We start from the raw sequence: 20,752 nt of genomic DNA, 5'->3' as shown, positions 1-20,752 counted from the left end.
GCTTGCTTGGGATGACAGGTAAAAAGCTAAGACCCATTCCTCGGCGTTTACTGAGAAAGCTTACGATTTCACAGTATGAAGTACAATAGGACTCTTTAGATACCGCGGTGCGAGCCATACTAGACCCTACCCTATTGTTTATTTAATTGCAAAATAAATAACTGTATCGTAATTAGAAAGGTTTAGAGTATTATTTTTGATGAAAATATCATCAGGTTTTCAATAAGAAATTCGAGAATTTTGAACGAAAGTTGAAAAATCACGGTAAGTAGTGTATACCGGTAAGTAATGTCCTGACCTAATCGAATTTTGTTCGAAAATGTGTTCATCATCATCAGAACTATTGTGACACCTTGAATGTGATGATATGCTACTTTCTTAAATACTTTATTTACATGAAATGCTAATAAAAAGCACATTATTATAATTTTATTGACAAGAAAGAAAATTAACTGAAATGATAAATTGCATGTACGCAACACAATGTAATCGCAAAAGCAATTTAAAGTGCTTATCTGTTTTCATATACTAAATAATATATGGTCAATAAAAACGATTTGTATCCCGAAAAATTTCATATCTCAACGACAAGAAGACGTTTTAGCCAATTTCCTCTATAAAAAAGGATTAATTTAAATCTTAACTTTAAAATCTAGGCTGTTATAAACGTATTTTTATTTTTTTAAAAAATATATACCTAAAAGTTGTCGTTTAAAAAGGATCAACGATTTTTACCGCGATCGAATGACAAAATCATGATGTTCGAAATCTTGACTGAGTACAAAAAACCTTTATTTGATACCAGAGGGACTTTAAATAAACTTTTTTTCAGTATGAAAAATATATTCCTTTTTCTACAATAATTTTTAGAATTTCAAAAATTTAAAAAAAAAGTTTTGCCTACATTTTTTGACACACCATCATCGGCAATAATGAGCCATAGCAAGGGTAATACTGTATTTTTTTAAAACAATAAAATTTTAAAATTACCTGTATCTAAACATATGCCCATAGCTCCATTCATTAAGTAATGAATTAATTACCTACGATATCTCGTTAATTTGTTTTTTTTTTATAAATTTAATATAAAATTAATTTTGCATTAAAATTAGACTATATGATAAGCTGTAGGGTTTTCCGGATGTCCTGTTTTTTGTCTACTTAGAAGAAGCTTCTCAAAAGCCCTCGTTTTTTTTAATTTGAGGAATTTTGAAGAAAAATCAAGTTAATTGTTCAATTTGATTTTTAAAAAATAATTATGAGCAAAAAATATTGATCTTGAATAAATTAAATTGAACTTTAAATTTGCAAAATTCAAAGTCAATGTACCTAATTGTTTTTTATTTGTACAGTCAACAAAATAAAATTCAAGTACCACACAAAATTCCAGTTTGGCCTATTTATATTTCTTTCTCACAACTAATTAATTAAATGAAGTTTATTAATCAACTGATTTTTTTCTTTACTACTATTTTTCTAAAAAATGACTATTTAAAAGCAAACATTATGAATCACATTTTATAAAAAAAAATCGAATCGAATTTTAAAAAAATTTTTTCAGACAAAATTGTCAGTAATCAACATCGATTTTTTAAACCGTCTAGACAACTAAGTAACCAGTTAGTATTTAGCTAATATTTTTTCTGTATTACCCTTAAATATGTTCACTGTGAAGTGTGAAGGTTTGAAGATAGTTTAAAAAAATTTAAAAAAAAACATGTTTTCCTTAAAAACTTAAAAATTAATGATCCAAATGGTTGAAAAATAAGAAAAATTCAATCAATAAAGTACGATATTCAACAACCAATTTTTAACCGACAAGTTTTTTTAAACTTAAAATATTACAAATTAAAAAAAATAGTTTTTCAAAATTCAAAAAACTATTTTGATGCAATAATTTTATTTTTAATTGAGTTGCAGTTTTATTAATTTAATTATCACTGAAAGATTTTTTTTCTAAAATGAATGTCTTTCGTTTATTTTTATTTCTGATGGTCTATGGCACTAAGCACTGTTTTATCACTAGCTTTAAATATATATATTGTACTTTAATCTAATATTTTGTTAATCATTATATTATGTCTATGTAGAATTTTTATAAAATTGATAAAAATATTTTCCAATATATGGTTCGTAATAAAATCAAATGTATTTTGATTAATTTTTTGGTTTGTAGTTGTTCTTCAGCTTAAAATATTTGTTTTATTCCATTTCATTTAAAGATATTAACTGATTGAACTTTTTACTCTCACTGTCAATGTTATTTATACGAACTTTATTTCGTGTCGTAAGTATCGAAAATACTGTAGATTTATACCTATAACAAACAATAAATAACAATTGTTCTGAATATTTTATAACTACTGGCATGTAGACTATCATAGGAACGGTCAAAGTAAATTAGTACGATGTACAATGCTTTTATCGAGCTCCATTTAAGTGCATTATCATTTAAAGTATTCGTTTTTGGGCGTATTAGTGTTCTTTGTACCTACAAAAATAATATTGTTGTACAGTATACATTAAGGATTCGTTTTGAAAATGCGCAAACGTTTCATTTACATATAAGGTTTATTCATATGTGAACTATGAAGAAAGAATAATTTATTCATGATTCATTATGTCTGATGTCACTAAATCAAAATCAATATTGTAAGTACATTTTAATTACAAAGATGGGCGCTTATAGCCCGTAACTAATAACTATTAATTTAGTTTAGAAAGGCTAAAAGTAAAGTAAATAAATCTCCAAAATTTTAAAACAAATTTTCAAACCTTTTATTTTTATTACACTTTTATTACAAAAATTTATTTTGTCCTCTAATTAAAAATACATTTATGTCTTATAAAATGTACAACTGAGTAACTATTTAAAATCAAAGTTTTTTAACAAAAAAAAAAAAAAAAAAAAAAAAAAACATTTTGAAATACATTTAATACAATTTTGTCTAACGAATTAAAATTGATTAAATTTTTGATGAATTTCTGTCTTTTGATTTCTAAAAAAATTCAAAATGATTTCAAATTTTTCGGGTGAGCAACTCATTTCAAGTGCTCGGCACTTATATTCAACAATTAGATCCATTGTGCAATAAAAATGATTTAGGCCGTTCCAATTGAAATTTAAAAATAAGGTTCTAAATTTTTAAATGCAAAAAATAAAAAAATCTTCAAATACTTTTTTAATGCAAAATGATAAAGTTTAAACAATTTTTGACCATTGGTTAACATTTTTCATTAAAAAAAAAAAAATTAGAAAATCTGTGTTATTTTTTTAGAAATTACCTTCAAAGTGAGTCTTTAATGCTACCGATTTCAGCTTCAAGAGCTACAAGCGACGCAATTCAACGAATTGTCATGATCCTTAATTAAATCAGCATATGTAAATTAAATAAATTTTAAATTTTAGTCAAGTAGTTAAGCAAATAAGGAGGCAATGAATAATAATAATAATGGAAAAGCAAATATTCACGGTTAAATAAAATACTCGAATGATTTCATTATTCTTACTTAGGATTAGTGAAAGTAAGGGGGAGGTAATATGAAACATTTTTTTGAAATTGCACTTGCCTCATATTTTTAATCGAATAGAAATGTTTGACAATAACAGAATATGCATTAGTAATATGTAGATTGAATGCTTTTTAATTGCCTTCAACAAAAAAAAAGAAAAAAAAGTCATCTTCCATTTATGTTAAAGCTTTAGAGTTTTGACACTTCCATTCCATTTTCATTCTGATAGTGAGGATTTGTTTCTTCGATGGATTCCTTAGTGAAAATTTTCTTTACTAACACATACGTTGGTCTGAAAATAAAAAAAATATTTATGCAAACAGATTTTCCATATTGGGGTACCTAATTTTGTACCTACATGATTTAATAAAATAAATACTTACATAAAAAGCATTATTACTAAGCTTAACAATCCAATAGTAAGGAAATAAAATGATTGTGGAGCAGTTTGCAAAGTTTCGGTAAGTATTTGGACATATACTTTAGTAGCTAAGGGATTTACTAAAGTTTCCAAAATACTCATAACAGTGTATAAACGACCCAATTCATCGGCTTCTACAATTTTTGATAAAACACTTCTGATAGCAACAACAGGAGCACTATTGAACATATCTATGCCTCCAGCTAAATAGATTGTATTAGTATTTTTGAAAAAGGAGTATAATATCCGTGAAATTAGCCGACAAAATACAGCAATGATTACTAGAAGTGGATCGCTCATCTTGAACATATTAACAAAAACAGCTGTGACAATCACCGTTCCAATAAAACTCATAGCTTGATTGAAAGATGAATACAGAGCAAATTCTGTTGTCCAACCCCAAGCTAATCTCCCGAAACTGCTTAAAAGCAAAGTATCAACTGAAATAAAAAAAAATTATTTAATAAAGATTGATTTGTCAAAAAGTTGGATATATATTATATATTAAGTACATTCCAAGAATACCGAGAAGAGGACGACCGAAAGAGAGCTGGCTGGGGCAAATGAACAGATTTCAACGATTGCATGGAATCACAGATGCTGAAATAGAAGACCGCCAAGCATACAGAAGACCATTACGATCCCACACAACACAAGATACTCAATTTCCTTCCTAATTTTTGAAATTCAATGTTTAATTTTTGCTAACCTCATTGTTAAATTTTTTTGACAAAAAATGAGAATTTTTAATTCAAGTAGTTCGAATTTAAAAAATAAAGCAAGGAAGAAGAAGAAGAAGATATTATATTATATATATTATATATTATATGAAGAGCTGAAAGGAATAAAAATCGATATAAAGAGTGCTTGGATGGACTTGTGGGACAACATTGCTCCAGTGAATCATCAACTTATTGTCGATCCATCAAAAAAAGCTCAACGACTTTGATGGTCAAAACTAATAGAATCAGATATGAGCAAGGCAGATGCAATTATTTAATTCATAAATGGTGAAAGACCGTTTCGCCGTTTTTTGACTGTGACTACACTATACAAACCACGAAAAACATATCCGAAGCTTCTTCTTCGAAGGTTCTTTTAATTTTGAAATCCAAGGAATTCACAAAGCAGATGATTTGTCAAAAAGTTGGATTGAGGCCCTTGATATACTAATTTTAAATGTCCTTTTTTTCAGAAGTTTTTCAAAATGCGGTAAAAATAAATAATTAAATTTGTGGTCTTTTGTTTTACTGATGTATGGTATTTAAAAGTAGAATACACATAAAACAAAAAAAAAAGAGAAATGACATTTGAGTAATATGAATGGTAAGAATGGTGGAAAGTGGTTTAAGTTCAAAAAATTGTGTTTTTATAATAATTTTTTCTAAAAAATACTGAGAATTTAGATTTTTTGCGATTCTTATCTAACTATATCTTTATCTTACCATTACTAAATGCAAACACTGAAAATCCAATTATAACAAGCCATAGAACGATTTTCTTGTCTAGGATCCTGTGAACGAAAAATATTTTAAAACTTGAAATAGACATTTCCATTGTTTCCCGGCAGAAATGTTTGTGTGTTTCGTTTTTGTTATCATTATTGATATTTGACCCATTCTCAAGTTTAGATGTATACTTTAATTCCAAGTTAGAACCATTGTTTTCATTTTCAATGTATCCAGGATTCTCTTTTCCTGCAACACGGTTATCTTCTGCGGCAGTAGGAAGGGGATATTCGTCAATAAAGAAAATTATAAAAATTATTCCAAATACGTGTATAAAGATGCAAAGTAGAAACATATCTAAAATATAAACATAAAGTGTTTTAAAGTATTTATTTTTTATTTAAATCTAGGACGATCCATTCATTTACTGCGTAGGAAGTTTATGGGGCAGTCTTGGAAAAAGTGAGGGAACATGGGAGCATCGTTGCTGGGAAATTTAAAAAAATCATAATAATTTTGAATTTTTAAGAGAAAAATGGAGAAGTTTACAATTTAAAAATTAAAATTGGTAGAATTACTTAAAAATGTATAAAATAAGTAAATAATTTTAGATTTTTTTTTATTATATCTTGAAGTAAATACATTTTTGGGAAATGAGTTTTGTTTTTGGAAAAAAATAAACTTTTTTAACCTCAATGAAGGGGCGCGGGAGTGGACGCTCTAAGTACAGAATATACGAATCTTACGAAAGGGGGAGGGGGGAAGGTTTCCAAAATTTAACCGTTTTATCCGACGCAGTATATGGTTGACGTCTAGAAAAATTGTGTTCTTAATAGTTAAGGCCGCTCCAAATGAAACTCAATAATTTTGTCCGATGCCAAATTTTAAATTCGAAAATCCGATGGGACAAAATAAAAATAAAAGTTAAAAATTTCATCAAAAATTACAGATTTTTTGTGTATTTTCATAATTTTTAAAGAAAAATTTAAGAAAATTTTTCAATTTTTAGTCATTTTTGTTTTTAAAATCGTATTTCGACATAAATTTTTCTTTAAAAAATAAGTTTCATGAAAATTATTGAATTTTTTTTTTTTTAAATTTGTCAGATATTCATTTTTTTAAATTTTAATTAAAAATTTTTTAAAAACAATTTTTAATAGACAAATATCAATGTGAAAAATTCAAAATAACAATAATATTGAGTAAAGATCAAAAAAATTTTAAAAATTTGGCATTTTGTATGAAAAAAAGTATTTCAAAATTTTTTATTTTTTTTGCCCCCCCCCCCCCCATTTTTATTTCAAAAATTTTGGACAAAACTATTGAGTTTCATTTGGAGCGGCCTAAGTTATATAAGAAAGCAACAAACATACTTACTGACATAACCTAAATATTCAAATACATATGTTGCTAAGGGTGCCAAAATTATTCCAGCTCCAGAAAAAAATGCAGAAAAAGCACCAAATCTAAAAGTTCTATGTTCTTCTGAAGTTGTAGCAGCAAGAATACTGAACACACCCATTAACATCAAACTAAAACCACCGCAGAGTGAGTTAAGTATCGTTTCCAAGTACAAATGAAATTGCATTGGAACAGTGCTCTTAAATATTGAGGTAATCAAATAAGCTAAAAATATATTTTTCTAATAAAAAAAAATGTTAAAACAAACCATATTTTACCGAAAACTGAAAAAAGCTCTCCTACCAAAGGCAGTAATAAAAAAGGCTTTTTCTTATTAAATTTATCACCTAATGGACCAGCAAAAATAATTACAATCAACGCCAAGTAACTTAACGGAGCTCTAGAGTCCTGTACAATTAATTTTAGTGCTTGAGCTTCTTGTTCAGCATAGCAAACATTACGAATTGTGCTTAATTCCATGTCAGTAATGCTACTATTTGATATCAAGTTTATTAAGAAATTGTCCATATTTTCTGTTTTGTTTGAATTGCTTTTTTCTTCGAATTCATATATGTCAGAACAAAATTCTTTTATTTCAGCATTATTTAAATTGCTGCAAACTTCATCGGTGTAATTTAAATTAATCCTACAAGCCTTGGAGTGTATATAATAATAATAATAGGATTTTGTAATTAAATTCAATTTTTCAATTCAAACTACCTTTTCAATTGGTAACAATTCAAGGCCAATAGAGTTTAATGTGCCTGGAGCAAAATAACAAAAAAACACCAACTCCACTTTCATTCCAAGAATAAATTTCCAAATGTCACTCAGTTGAATTTTCATGTTTTCTGCAACTAAAATAAAAGTTAATAATGATGGGTTGATTTGATTCTTTGAAACCTTACTTGTTTATGAGTATATCTTCACAAAATGAAATCAGAGACAAAACTGTTCAATATTTTTCAGATATTCATGCTATTAAAATACCGGTTTTACCTTTGTCTTCTTTATTCTTATTTTTGATATAAAAAATGAGAATGATGATTCAAGCATTTTTTTATTAAAAACAACGGGTATAAATATAAAACAAATATTTATTATAATTTTTTTTTGTTATGTTATTTTTTGTTGTCTTCTATTATATTAACTAAGTAGTTTATGTTCAATAATGCCAATAACTAAGTATATTTTATGTGAATGAAAATATTAATAATACAATTTAATTCACTTGAAACATTATAATTCATATATATGAATAAACTTTATTTGGCATAAATATTTTTTAAATTATTTTATTAATAAATTTAATATGACAATGAGCATTGAACTTGATTTTCGTATTCTTATGGTTTCTTAAATATGTACCTATATATTTTCTTTTACTTTGCATATACCTAGTATCTAATTGTTGATCAAGAAAAGTATGTTTATTAATTAAAGAGCTCTGTTTTCAACTTATATTATGTTTGCTAATTAAGGAAAGTGTTTTTTTCAGGAGAAAATATAAAATTTTGAATTATTAAACTTTTATATATTAAGACACTAAAAAAATTCCAACTTTCAAACGTCAAACTTTCAAAAGTTTAAAAATTTTAGATTTTATGATATTATGTGACAATTTAATAATATTTGTCTGATCTGATAAAAAAAACTATCATTCATTTTCACAAGAACTATCACTGCAGTTAGTCCAGAATAAACATGCTCCAATAACCGAATGAGGAAATATTCCAGAATAGCAAATCAAGAAACACGCCGATATAAATACAATGCTACAAATTGTACACGGCTTTCTTTCAAGGAAAAAGCTTACCAAAAAAAGAATGACGAAAAATATATGAGTTTGGACCATAGCTATAAAAAAAAATGTAAAAAAAACTATAAACTAATTTTAATTAAAAAATATATTATTTATTTTACCTGGGTTTGCTTGTGGCTTAGGAATTAGCAAGACAGGAAGTAGAGCTTGCAAACAATACATTTTTAAATATATAATGTTTTTTTTGTTAATTTTCAAGAAAATTCATTGAAATTCATCGTATTTTTGCTTTCTTGTATGTAATAATTTTTGAATGAAAAACTCATTTAATTGACTTTTATGTTTTGACATGTTCCTTGTTTTTTTTTGCAAGTAAGTATTTGCCTTATATAAAACATATTTGTATTTAAGAAAAAAAGAATCTTTCTGTTTTTCATGGCAAATTTTTCTTTATTTCAAATATTTGTTTTTCAAAACATTAATAATCAACTATTTTATTCATATTAACAGTGGCGGATTATCCTGTAGGCTAACAAGGCTGCAGCCTTAGGCCCCTGAGAATTCTGTAGAGCAAAACTCTTTTAAATTGGCCCCAAAATTGTTCAAAATAGTTGAAAAAGGTCAATTAGCCCTAGACCCCATTGCAAATTAATCCGCCACTGCATATTAATTTTAATATGATTTATAAGAATAATAAAATTATTTTAAAATCGATCTATATCTATAGAAATAAAATAGAAAAAAAATATTTTATATTATTATCAATTTTATTTTTCACTTTGTTTTTTTTTATTTTGGTTATTAGTTGGTATAATATGGTAACGATCATATATACAAGTATTATATTTTGTATTTTAATTAAACAAATACTTTGTTTGGTATGTTACTCAAATGTCATATTTTGTATAACAGTGAAAAAGGTTTGTTTTTTTTCTCTACCAGTTACTTAGTGTTTCATATTATATATTTTTTATAGGTCAATATGTACCCTCTGAGTTCATTCATTAAAGTCACTATTCCAAATTACTTATCAAACCTTCCAGTACCTGATAATATTGGAGGATGGTTTAAGCTTGGAAGTAAGTGTATCAATTTTGATATATTCCACTATTTTAAAAATGTATATTTTTAAATGAATCTATTCAATTTAAGATCAATGTTTTTTTATTTACTAATACCTACTATCAAGAGCGTTATTAATATATTTAAAACAATATTTATGAATCGTATCATCATATGAATGTAATTTATTTCAATGATTACATAATAGACGTCTTACCATCTAATATTACAATAATAAAATAAAGAATTGTATTAAGGTACCTGAATAATATATTAATTTTAATATTGTTTTAGTTAAGGATTGGGCAGCCTTAGTTCCTCCTATGGGATTTGTTGGTGGAATAGTTTACATGTCCTATCTTGCATTTTGTCCTGAAAGTCGTAAAAACAACACTAAGAATCATGTTAACAATAAAATAAGCAAACAGGAATCCAAAGTAGTAAATTCAGTCGATATCGAGGACATTGGAGAAAAAGCAGCATTTTGTCGATGCTGGAAATCAAACAACTGGCCATACTGTGATGGAGCTCATGGAAAACACAATGCCGAGACAGGAGATAATGTTGGACCACTAATCATTAAACACCGTTGATCATTTCAAACCATAATGTGTAAAATTTGAACCATCACATCTAAACTGAGACTTAGAAATATAAATAAACATGTATTTTTTTTTTATCATTTCTTAAATAAAAAAAGGTTAACAGGCATGCATAGCATATATTTTAGAAAATTTTAAAATCAATACTAAGAATTGGAGTTATACTTACCTAATTTTCCTCACCTAATTTTTTGAGAAATCCTCAGGAAAAATATCTAGTATCGAGTCTCTAAAATGTAAGAAAATATACAAATATTGATAAATTTTTGTCTTTTGAAAAATATCAAAATTTCCATTCAAATCAGTTGAAAATTCGATATTTTCATACATTTTTAAATTTTCAGTGAAAGAATATTCATCCCCTTCTATTTTTCAAAATTTATGTACATAAGCTTCTTAAATTAAGATAAGTTAACTTTTTTTCATTACAAGATACTCGATGGGATGTAACCCAATGTTCAGAAGGTCTATGAAACCTGAAAATTTTTGATTATTGTATCGGCCTTGTTAAATACATTTCTGCTTTGCAAAAAAAACCTTATTTTAAAAATTTTTTAAACCAATTTTAAATGTTTTAATATGGATATTTTTTTAAGACAAGCTTGAATATTTCGATTTTTTTAATTGAGTAAATTAGAGAGTAGAAATAAATAAAATTATTTTTATATGATTAAAAATTAAAAAAAAAATAAAAAAAATAAAACAAGCAGAATGAATGTCAAAATATTTTCGACTGTTATTACTGTTACTTGGAACAGACAATTAGTTTTATAAAATAGTTTGTTCTAACGGTAATTTTGAAATCAAAGTTACTTCCAAAGTTCAGAATTTTCGAACAATAAATATATGTTTAATACGAATATTTTTCTATATATACATGCATACGAATTTTCCCTTTGATCATCGAACATACTGAAAATCTACATTGAGGGAATTGTGTGTGTATGAAAAAGAGATTTCTTCGCAAGTATCAGAAATAATAAGAGAACTTGCTCAATTTATACATCTTAAAATTTTTGTCGCTTTTCATTTAGCTTTGTACAAATAAAAAAAACTAAAAGGACAAAATAACCCTTTAAAGTATAAAAAGAAATACTTTCTTAACTTAAAACAACTTTATTAAAATGTTTTGTGCTAGAAAAACCTTTGAAATGTGAAAATATTGAAGAAACATATAAAAAATTTCCTTAAAGGTTTTTCAATCAGAATTTTTTATATCATTTTTGTGTGGTTCTTAAGAAAAGAAATACAAATTTCGTTATAATATTTTAAATATACATAAAATTCACGAAAAAAAGAAATTAGTGCAAAAAATCAGTATTACTATTAGAAAAAATAAAAAATATATTATATCAAAACGATATAAAATGAATTCAAAATATCTGTAAAAAATATAAATATATGAAAAAATATGAGTTTAAATTTTAGATAGTTCTATATAGTTCTTAAAAAAATTGTGTACATGACATCTGTTCAGTAAATGTTGAAAAGAAAAATAGGTGCTAAGCATCTTACGAAAATGATATAATTATCAAGTATGTATGAAAGGTTTTAATAACTTAAACAGCTTTAGTTGTTTAAGATGAAAATATATATAAAAAATTATAAACATAAATTACTTACTATTGCAAAACAAAAAAAAACCAAAGCATAAATATTTTCTGAAAAAAAATAATAATTCATTTTATTTTGCATTTTTTTTATTTATTTGTTCCAGTAACAATAAAATTATACAAAACTATTGGGCTGGTTTTTAGCTGTGTGGTGAATTATTTTTAAAAATTTATTTCATAGTAATGACAATAGAAATTCAACGATTTGAAAAAATAAAATTAAAAACAAAATACTTAAACGAGAATTTAATAGAATTAATTACAAATTTATTCAGTAGACTATGTGACTAACAAAGTAAATGGCATGGATTATTTTTGATTTGATCGATGCAGCTAGTTTTTGTGCTAAAAACACAAGTTATTGTCGTTTCTCCGTTTTTAAAAACTGCGGCGACAATAGAATATTTTTTTTTCGATTCCGCCGAAAAAGTAACAGCAACACGAAACCATCAATATTTATCTAGCAACGAGATAAAACAGGATTTTATATATTTCATCAATACAAAATCAGTATTTCAATTGGTAAATATATACTTATCTTTCATATTGTATCAAATATAACAAAAAGTTTTAATATATTAAGAATGTCCTGTAGTGTATCAGAATTGCCTTCGGGTTGCAGACTCCGTGGAATGAGCTCTGCAATACAGACTACTTCTATTAACAAGGCACTAAGTGGTCCGCAGTTGGAAACACAATCTTCACAACGATCAAATAATGCGGCTGCTACACACCAAAATACTAAACCGTGTTGGGTCTGCTGGTGTTGTTGCTGCTCTTGTTCATGGTGAGCTAAAATGTTTTTACTTTTTTATTTTGAAATTTAATAATTTTTTTTACATGATAAACCAAGGGCTAAGTGGTAAGTATATGAATTTCTTAAGGTACCTTAATCGATCGAGATGGAAAAGTATGTTTTAGCATTGTATAAATCATTAAAATAGTTATCCACTTAGAATACAAATCGAACTACAGTACATCAAAAAGTCAGTTTATGATGTCTTAAAAATTGAATTATCTATAGTATTGAATTTATTTTTCATCAAAAATATTGTTAGAAAATTAATTTAAAAAATAAAATTTTGTCTAAAAGTTCATTAAAAGGTTAGAAAAGCTAAAAGGTTCAACTCAAATGTATTATTGAAATTAAAGCTCTTTTAAAATACTGAAAAAATAATAAAGAAATCATAAAATTCAATAAAGAGGACCAAATAATTTGAAACAAATTTTATAATTGTAATTATCTCAATCGTACTTATTGTAAATTAATTTCAGGAAACAATGTAACAATACTCAATGTTTTAATCAAATTTAGTTTTTATTAGATGTATTTACATTTATTGACCTAAAGTCATAAATGAAACAACTAAGATTTCGTTGCATTAACATTGTATTAGAATGAATCAATTTATCGTTTGGTATATTATTTATATTATGAGATTTTGTAATAATCATATTCTCATGGAAACTCTCTCATTATGTCAAATAGGTATTATACATGTGTCTTTGAAACGCATGCGCATTGTTTATTTCGAAAACAATTTAAATATTGTTATAAAAAAGTACGCAAAATCTTTACGAATTCACATGCGCATCAATGACGAGTGGAAATTCTTGCTTTTAATAAACATAAAGCAAAATAAGAATTGTAGAATACAAGTTTTAAGTTAAAATTATATAATTATAAACAAATGTTTTTAGCTTAGCGATTAAAACTGCAGAGGACAATGGACCTACAAAAAAAGACCCTACTACATCCGAATTGTTATGTGATGGGGAACAGTGAGTGAGCATGCATTTTTATTGATATTGAATAAATTAGAAATATCTTTTTAGGCCAACTGTGGAAGAAATTCAGAGTTGGGGTTCAAGTTTCGATAAACTTATGAGAAGCAATGGAGGACGCAAGGTTTTTCGCGATTTCCTACGATGTGAATTTAGTGAAGAAAACATATTATTTTGGATGGCTTGTGAAGAGTTAAAAAATGAGACAAATCCAGACGCAATAGAAGAAAAGGCCAGATTTATTTACGAGGATTATATATCGATTCTATCCCCGAAAGAAGTACGTACCAAATTTCGTCACCATCGAATTTGTTCCTTTCTACATATATCTAGTATTTTTACTTTATTTTTTTTTTACGATCTAAATTGATACGAAAACAACAACCAATGCTAAAATATTTTGAGTTTCTTAACATAAAAAATTAATTAAGGATTTGCAATCTTAGCAACTATTAAATAAAAAAAATTAGAGAGTTTTACATTAAACATTAAAGTTTAATAGAGTACATAAAAAATTGTAGATACATTCAAAAACACTCTAACGCATATAATTTCTTAGGTTTCATTGGATTCTCGAGTTCGAGAAATAGTTAATAGAAATATGGTAGAGCCGACTCCACATACATTTGATGAAGCTCAACTACAAATTTATACTTTAATGCATAGAGACTCTTATCCGAGGTAAGTCATATAGAATTAATATAAATTTACATGTCTTTCATTGTGATTTATTGCAGATTTATAAACTCGTCTTTATTTAAAACACTTGCACAAATACCAGATGGTGTATCCGCATCTGGGTCCAAAGCAGAAAGTCCAAATAACTAAAAAAGTACTAGACATTAAAAAACCTAGACCTTAAACAATTTAACTGATTTAATGAATAGTGTATAAACATACATTTCAAAAAAACATATTAATATATAAATTACATAAATATACCATATTACTATATAACAATATGTAACACCTAATTATTCTTTTCTACATGATTCAACTGTTTAACGGATATTTTTTTTGTATACGGATCAAAATATGTGTTTGTAAAAAGATTACATTTCCACAGTCAACTTTATCATTATATATTATTTTAAAAATAGACAGTATGAAAAATAAATGTAAAATATGTTTATATGAGTTGCTCATTTAACAGACAAAAAATTTGATATAAATAATAAATTAAATAGAATAACGATTATTGTTCAGAAATAATTCAATAAAAAGTTTTATCTTGATGTCTGACAAAGTTTCTGTGAAAAAAGGTTTTAAAAAAGGTTATTTTTATGTAAAAAAAATAATTTGGACGTTGAAAACTGTAAAATACATTCAATACTGAATATGGCCTAAAATGCATTAAAATATATATGGTGGATATCATTCTAAAAATACCAAAATCACGGTTTTGATTTTTACCGATTTTTCCATAAAACAGTAATAGAAATGAAAAACTGAATAGTTTATCGTGATGTCCATCAAAAAAGAAGAGACTTCTGCTTTGTCGAAATTTTTTCTCCTTATTTTTAAAAATTTTATGACAGTTTTAAAAATTTTTTATCGCAAAATATATGAAAAATCCGTGTACCGAAAAAAAGGTCAAAATTTCAAGTTTATTATTTTAAAATTTTTGTTCACCAGGATTGTTTGTCATCTCGAGTACATAAATTTTTGCCATGGAACATATGGTTGGAAACGAACTGTTTGGTCAGAAAAGCTAAAAATGTGATATTTTTTTGTTTTAAAAAAATATTGAATCATTGATAAAAATTTTTAAACTATGTCGAAAATAAATGTTGTCTTAGCAAATGTCTCTTATTTTCGGATGGATATCACGATAAGGTAATAAGATCTGTACTTTTATAGGTAAATTTAAAATCTGTATTTTTTAGAATGGAATGCTCCATATAAAAAAAAACATGTTTTAATTGAAAAATCAATAAAACTTTCTACACCAAATTATATTACATTAACAATATAAAATTTAATTTTATTGAGTTTAAGTTTTTCATATAATTGATCTTTTGATGATGAAAATATGTAGTTATTTGTTTTAAAATTACATTACATACACTTTGTTTTTAAATTTTATATACTTATATATGATACTAAAAAAACTAAAACTATGTTAAATAAATTTTTATTTAAACTTTAAAAATATTGAAATTCATATATTTGAAAATATATGCACATTAAACAATGGCCAACTTATATTAAACTATTTGTATATTAAAAAATATTAAAGCAATCATTACATCTATTAATTCAAATATGAGCTGCTAAAAAAACGAAATATGAAAAATTTTGTATCATAAACAAATTATATAATAAAGTATATGAGTATAAAGTTTATAGAATATAAAAAATGCACAACACGGTTTATTTTAAGAATAATAATTAAAATTTTGAAATCGTTGAATAGTTTTATAATAATAACTATTTAGTAAATAAATAAATGATCTATGCTTATTCCACAAAATTTCCATCTTGATATTTTTAGACCATTAAATTATTTCTTTTCATTAAATCATTTCATTTCTATATTTACAATATTTACCGATATAAAAAACAATCGTTGTATTAAAAAACATTTTTTGAGCAACTCTTAACTTTTTTAGAAACTACTATTGAACTGATAACGGATCCTATTCAATCATTTTCTTCATTATCTTTTGGTAGCGTTTGTGAGTATCTAAGTTAATAATATTTTAATATAAGCATAAAAAATTATGTAAAATAATAAATAAAAAATACAGAAAACTATTTAAAAGGAACATAATTGATATGTATATATTATTTACATCAACAATAATTCTTTGAACATCGTAGTTAATAAAAGTTAAAATACTTAGTAGTCATTCATGTATTATTATTATGTATCAGTTTTTAAATAGTGTTAAGAACAAAAAGGATGCAATCATTCATATAAAATTAGGTTTTGTCCACTTTTTATGAATCGTAAAATAATTGTAATAAAAGTAATTGTACCTACCTTATTTAATAAAGTAAACTCAAAATGAAAAAAAAACAACTGAATAAGATGCAAAGAAAAAAAAATAGAAAATATGCAAATGAATAAATATATGGTAAAAATGTGTTTTCTATTTTTTAAAGACAATTTTGATTTGTTTTAAACAAAATATTTCTCAAGGTAGACAATTATTTCAAATTTTACAATATACCTAATTATTTTAAAGTTTGAAAAAAATAATTTTTTAATCATTTCACTGTTTTTGCTCACAAGATAAAAAATAGACTAAGTTAAATTAAAGAAATAACTGATCTTAAAATAGAAAACTTTTATGTTTGGTTTAGGTCAATAATAAAAAAAAAAAAACACAAAATTTAAAAACATCCTAAACATAGGTAAAGCATAGTATTTTTTTTTCATATCTCAAACGAAAAAAAAGAATTGGATGAAAAACTAAACAATATTTATTTTTTCTCGTCTTACCACCAATCAAAACTCTAATGCAACAGAAAGCCTGAATGATTCCTAAGTTTAAATAAACTTCAATAATTCGGTATTCTGTGTTTATCAACTTTTATAAAACTCTATAAAAATGAGTTATATATGGGAAAGCAATCATTATCATCATTCATCAGCATCCACACTTTTACAATGATACCAACTTGCTTCATAATATAATTTTGTATTTGTATGGGTACCATATATTTAAAAAAATTCACATATTTATCAATCGCCATCTTGGAGTTTGGAAACCGCAAGGCTGTTGCTGTTATTTCCTTATTTACAACATACAGCTATGAATCGAACAGATTTTATTTTTGTTTGTTTGGTAAAAGATTTCTTATTTGAATTTTTGTTACTTCTCTGTCTTGGAGTCATAGGTATATGGTGAGTATTACTGCAGTATAGTGAATATTTTATAATAGTATTAATATACATTAAATACAAAACATTAATGTACATAGAAAAAAATGTTTATAAGAAATATTTTTCTTTAAAGTGTTTGTGTTGAATGTTGAAATTGCTTTTTCACTGTAATACAATACACACGTATATTTTTTTTAAACCTGTGGAGTGCTTGTGTTACAGAAATAAATAATCAGTAACACATACAATGATAGTAATAAACATATACATGGTTACAAAGGCTGAACACAGGTATTGGCAGTTTTTAGTGCGGAGTTTGTTTAAGAAATTGATTCAATAGAGGTAAGTTTTCAGTGGACACCTGCATAAAAAATACTATGAATTATTTTAGTGAAAATCAGTTAAAAATATTAAAAAGAATTTTTTAAAAAGTTTAAGTTAAAGGTTTTTTTGGATAAAAACATAAAAATGTATAAGGCTTAAAAAACCTTAAAAAAAATGAATTCCGCTTTTATAGAACAGCAACAGCCATAAGTTTAGTGTAATAATATATCAATTAAAATAAATAAATAAAAAATAATTTTAATTATTTTCCACAAAAAGCATGCAATAGTGTTATATATGTTAAAATTAAAAACATAAATTTGAAATGGTTTATTAAATATTTCCAAGCATTAAAAGGATAAAAAAAAGAGAAAGGTGAGTTGTTCAAAAAAAGAATATATTTAAGTTCCCTTAATTTTATTCCAATTTCATAAAAGATTTTAAAAGTTGTAAATAAACATAGGTTTCAACTAAAATGAAAAAGCATAAGTTGTAGATTAATTTAGATTTAAAATTGTAGAACAAATACCAAACAATATTAAAATATAAAATGCTACACGGGAAATTCAAAGTTGTTCAAAAAGCAGCATCTTTTTAACAACTAACAGTGGTTGTCGTCATCACTGTTTTTATTGCCTTCTTTTTTTTATATAAAACTTACCTAAATATGACTCAAAAAACCAGTTGGTACATACATCTTTTTTGCTCTCATGCTTAAATACTCTACAAATATATTTATACTAGGTAGGTACAGACACATTTCAAATTAAAGGGGCATGTATTATATAACTAACTAATATATATCTCAATGTATACACACTATTAATTATTACATTAAAGGGTATATCATATACTAAATTTTTGTAACGTCTAAAGTATAGAGTTAGTTGATTACTAAACATTAAATGTGAAAATTTTTACATCAAAAATAGATAGGGTTGCTTTCTTTACGAACAACAAGTCTTTTGTATTTTTTTTTTTGTTTTTTTTTTTATATATTTCATTAACATGTTATAATTATATGTTGTTCGAAATATATTGATATATAAAAAAATGCTCACGTTTACATTTCATATATGTCATTATTTAAGAAATATAATTTCTTCCTATCTCTTTGTATAAAAAACTATAACAAAAACATGCATGTAATGAAAACTAAGACCAAATGGTTAAATACAAAAGACCTTTGATAACAGTATATGAAACTGCACTTGTTAAAGAATAAGTTCTCTATTGTTAAATTTTTTGTTAAGGTTGTATTTAAGCGGTATATGTATCGAAATGGTATTAGTGTATTAGATTATTTTTTCAAAACTGGATTTTTGTACATACACTTAAGTTCAGCTACAGTAAGGTATGTAAATAAAAATATTATAATAAAAAATGAAGTAAAACTGGTATTTTTACGTTACAATTAGGGATTCCCCCATTGTACCTGACTGACTGATGTTGCTTGACTACTTTTTTTTAGCAAATCATATGATAAAGTCTAATACACAAGAATACATGTGTATCAATATCATGTATTTTGACAACCTAAAATTGTTAGTATCCATTTCAAATTTTACTTTAAATGTTTTTTTTTTATAAAAAATATTGATTATTGAAAAAGTATTATAAAGATGATGTATACAAAATAAGTTTAAGTAATTTTTATTTTATTGGTATGACCTTATCATTGTCCTCGTTATTTAAGAACATTCACTTTCCCTTTCTTAAAAGGTAACAAATAAAATTATGTCTTAACTTCTACTTAATATTTTTCCCATAAGAGAATCGAACATTATAATATTTAAATATTATTATAGTATTTTTATTCATATGGAGCTTTTCCGTTATTTTAAAAAGTTGAAAAACAACTTACAAATCAAATGTTTAACATTGCGTTTTAAATTCGTAATACTTTTTTTTTTAACAATAAGATTTTTCATTAGTTTAGATCATTCATTAGTTTATCAAGCTTTTCAGATTCTTTTGTGGACGGTGACAAAAATTTGATATATATACGAAGTGACTATAATTTTAGAAAATTGATTTGAAAAAATAAAAACTTTAAATTTAATATTTTTAAATTATTAATTATGCACGCCCTTTTATTTACTTTGAGCATAAATAAAGATATGAACTTGAACAAAAAATGAAAAAGTAAAGAGAAACTCAATGCATGAAACGTAATTTTATTAAATCGTATTCTTACATGCCACATTCGTTAACTAAAAACACATATTTTTCAGCTATCGAGGACGAAGACAACCTGAATATTATGTTGCATCGGTAACATGACCGTTATATTTACTTGCGTTTTATAGAGAATAACTAGTATATATGCTGTTATTTGAGTAGTCTATTATATGTCTAAGATATTGAAAAAAATATTTAAGCAAAATGCCTGTATTCAATGGCCTGTTGTACATAAAACTAACAGTACAGAGATAAGAAAACAAGAATGATATCCCGTTTTTTACATATTTTTTTGCTTGCCGTCAAAACTATATTGGAAAGTACAATAATGAAAATTAATTTTTCATCAATAGGATTGCATTACAGAGAAGAGACTTTGGAAAATAAATGTGAGTCCCAGAATTACACTTTTTTCGTCTCCGAATAGATTATTTATCAGTTTTCTTATTCAAAACAAATAGATTTTCAAAATTCATTGTTTTAAGAAAATTTTCCTTTCTTTTGCGAGATTGTATGGAAATTTAATTCTATTAGGATAAGTTGAACTGAAGTTGAAAAACCTTTCTTCCATAAGTTGTTGCTCTAATCAAGACCTATCCAAAAATATATTACTTTCATAACCTGTGATGAAAATTAGGGGAGTTAGCCCGGAAAAGCGTGCGGAAAAACCCCCAAAAACCGGTTTTTGGGAAATTAAGGCGTGAAGATGGCGGAAAATGAAAAATCGAATTATACCATCTTAAAGGGTTTGAAAAATGCTATCTTTTGAGACAATGGGCGATGATGGGCGAATTCGAAAAAACCGTTA

The 20,752-nt window shown here is 25.4% G+C and overlaps 4 protein-coding genes across 4 annotated transcripts; 2 read left to right on the top strand and 2 right to left on the bottom strand.

Moving 5' to 3' along the window:
• Nucleotides 1-3,677: 3,677 nt before the first annotated feature.
• On the bottom strand, nt 3,678-7,311 carry LOC134828747 (proton-coupled folate transporter-like). The gene is made up of 5 exons (XM_063841734.1): nt 7,062-7,311; nt 6,760-7,008; nt 5,380-5,739; nt 3,897-4,374; nt 3,678-3,805 (listed from the first exon to the last, which is right to left on the bottom strand). Exons 1-5 carry the CDS (start codon nt 7,309-7,311, stop codon nt 3,703-3,705), a joined length of 1,440 nt encoding a protein of 479 aa, XP_063697804.1. The 3' UTR covers nt 3,678-3,702.
• A 611-nt stretch (nt 7,312-7,922) lies between these two features.
• LOC134831314 (bladder cancer-associated protein) lies at nt 7,923-8,930 on the bottom strand. Its single transcript, XM_063845020.1, has 2 exons — nt 8,707-8,930; nt 7,923-8,640 (listed from the first exon to the last, which is right to left on the bottom strand). The coding sequence occupies exons 1-2, from the start codon at nt 8,765-8,767 to the stop codon at nt 8,441-8,443; spliced, it is 261 nt and encodes an 86-aa protein (XP_063701090.1). The 5' UTR covers nt 8,768-8,930; the 3' UTR covers nt 7,923-8,440.
• Nucleotides 8,931-9,345: 415 nt separating this feature from the next.
• On the top strand, nt 9,346-10,331 carry LOC134831313 (CDGSH iron-sulfur domain-containing protein 2 homolog). The gene is made up of 3 exons (XM_063845019.1): nt 9,346-9,465; nt 9,522-9,624; nt 9,902-10,331. The coding sequence occupies exons 1-3, from the start codon at nt 9,361-9,363 to the stop codon at nt 10,198-10,200; spliced, it is 507 nt and encodes a 168-aa protein (XP_063701089.1). The 5' UTR covers nt 9,346-9,360; the 3' UTR covers nt 10,201-10,331.
• Nucleotides 10,332-11,625: 1,294 nt separating this feature from the next.
• Nucleotides 11,626-14,583, top strand: LOC134831541 (regulator of G-protein signaling 20). The gene is made up of 8 exons (XM_063845291.1): nt 11,626-11,744; nt 11,927-12,344; nt 12,406-12,609; nt 12,676-12,684; nt 13,524-13,604; nt 13,659-13,887; nt 14,167-14,288; nt 14,345-14,583. Exons 3-8 carry the CDS (start codon nt 12,407-12,409, stop codon nt 14,433-14,435), a joined length of 735 nt encoding a protein of 244 aa, XP_063701361.1. The 5' UTR covers nt 11,626-11,744; nt 11,927-12,344; nt 12,406; the 3' UTR covers nt 14,436-14,583.
• Nucleotides 14,584-20,752: the final 6,169 nt, after the last annotated feature.

The sequence above is a fragment of the Culicoides brevitarsis genome, chromosome 2 (assembly GCF_036172545.1).
Source record: "Culicoides brevitarsis isolate CSIRO-B50_1 chromosome 2, AGI_CSIRO_Cbre_v1, whole genome shotgun sequence".
Taxonomy (NCBI): domain Eukaryota; kingdom Metazoa; phylum Arthropoda; class Insecta; order Diptera; family Ceratopogonidae; genus Culicoides; species Culicoides brevitarsis.
Note: the sequence above shows the minus strand (reverse complement) of the source record. Positions and strands in the feature narration are given on the sequence as shown.

Excerpts from the sequence above, each read along its gene's own strand:
- LOC134831541 (XM_063845291.1), top strand. The coding sequence starts at position 12,407 with ATGTCCTGTAGTGTATCAGAATTGCCTTCGGGTTGCAGACTCCGTGGA. Across the intron at positions 13,605-13,658 it reads TTGTTATGTGATGGGGAACA|GCCAACTGTGGAAGAAATTC; the intron begins GTGAGTGAGCAT and ends ATATCTTTTTAG. Across the intron at positions 13,888-14,166 it reads CGATTCTATCCCCGAAAGAA|GTTTCATTGGATTCTCGAGT; the intron begins GTACGTACCAAA and ends ATAATTTCTTAG.
- LOC134831313 (XM_063845019.1), top strand. The coding sequence starts at position 9,361 with ATGGTAACGATCATATATACAAGTATTATATTTTGTATTTTAATTAAA. Across the intron at positions 9,466-9,521 it reads TTTGTATAACAGTGAAAAAG|GTCAATATGTACCCTCTGAG; the intron begins GTTTGTTTTTTT and ends TATTTTTTATAG. Across the intron at positions 9,625-9,901 it reads AGGATGGTTTAAGCTTGGAA|TTAAGGATTGGGCAGCCTTA; the intron begins GTAAGTGTATCA and ends ATATTGTTTTAG.
- LOC134831314 (XM_063845020.1), bottom strand. The coding sequence starts at position 8,767 with ATGTATTGTTTGCAAGCTCTACTTCCTGTCTTGCTAATTCCTAAGCCA. Across the intron at positions 8,641-8,706 it reads TAAGCCACAAGCAAACCCAG|CTATGGTCCAAACTCATATA; the intron begins GTAAAATAAATA and ends TTTTTTTTATAG.
- LOC134828747 (XM_063841734.1), bottom strand. The coding sequence starts at position 7,311 with ATGGACAATTTCTTAATAAACTTGATATCAAATAGTAGCATTACTGAC. Across the intron at positions 7,009-7,061 it reads AGAGCTTTTTTCAGTTTTCG|CTTATTTGATTACCTCAATA; the intron begins GTAAAATATGGT and ends ATATATTTTTAG. Across the intron at positions 5,740-6,759 it reads TGAATATTTAGGTTATGTCA|ATATGTTTCTACTTTGCATC; the intron begins GTAAGTATGTTT and ends TTTATATTTTAG.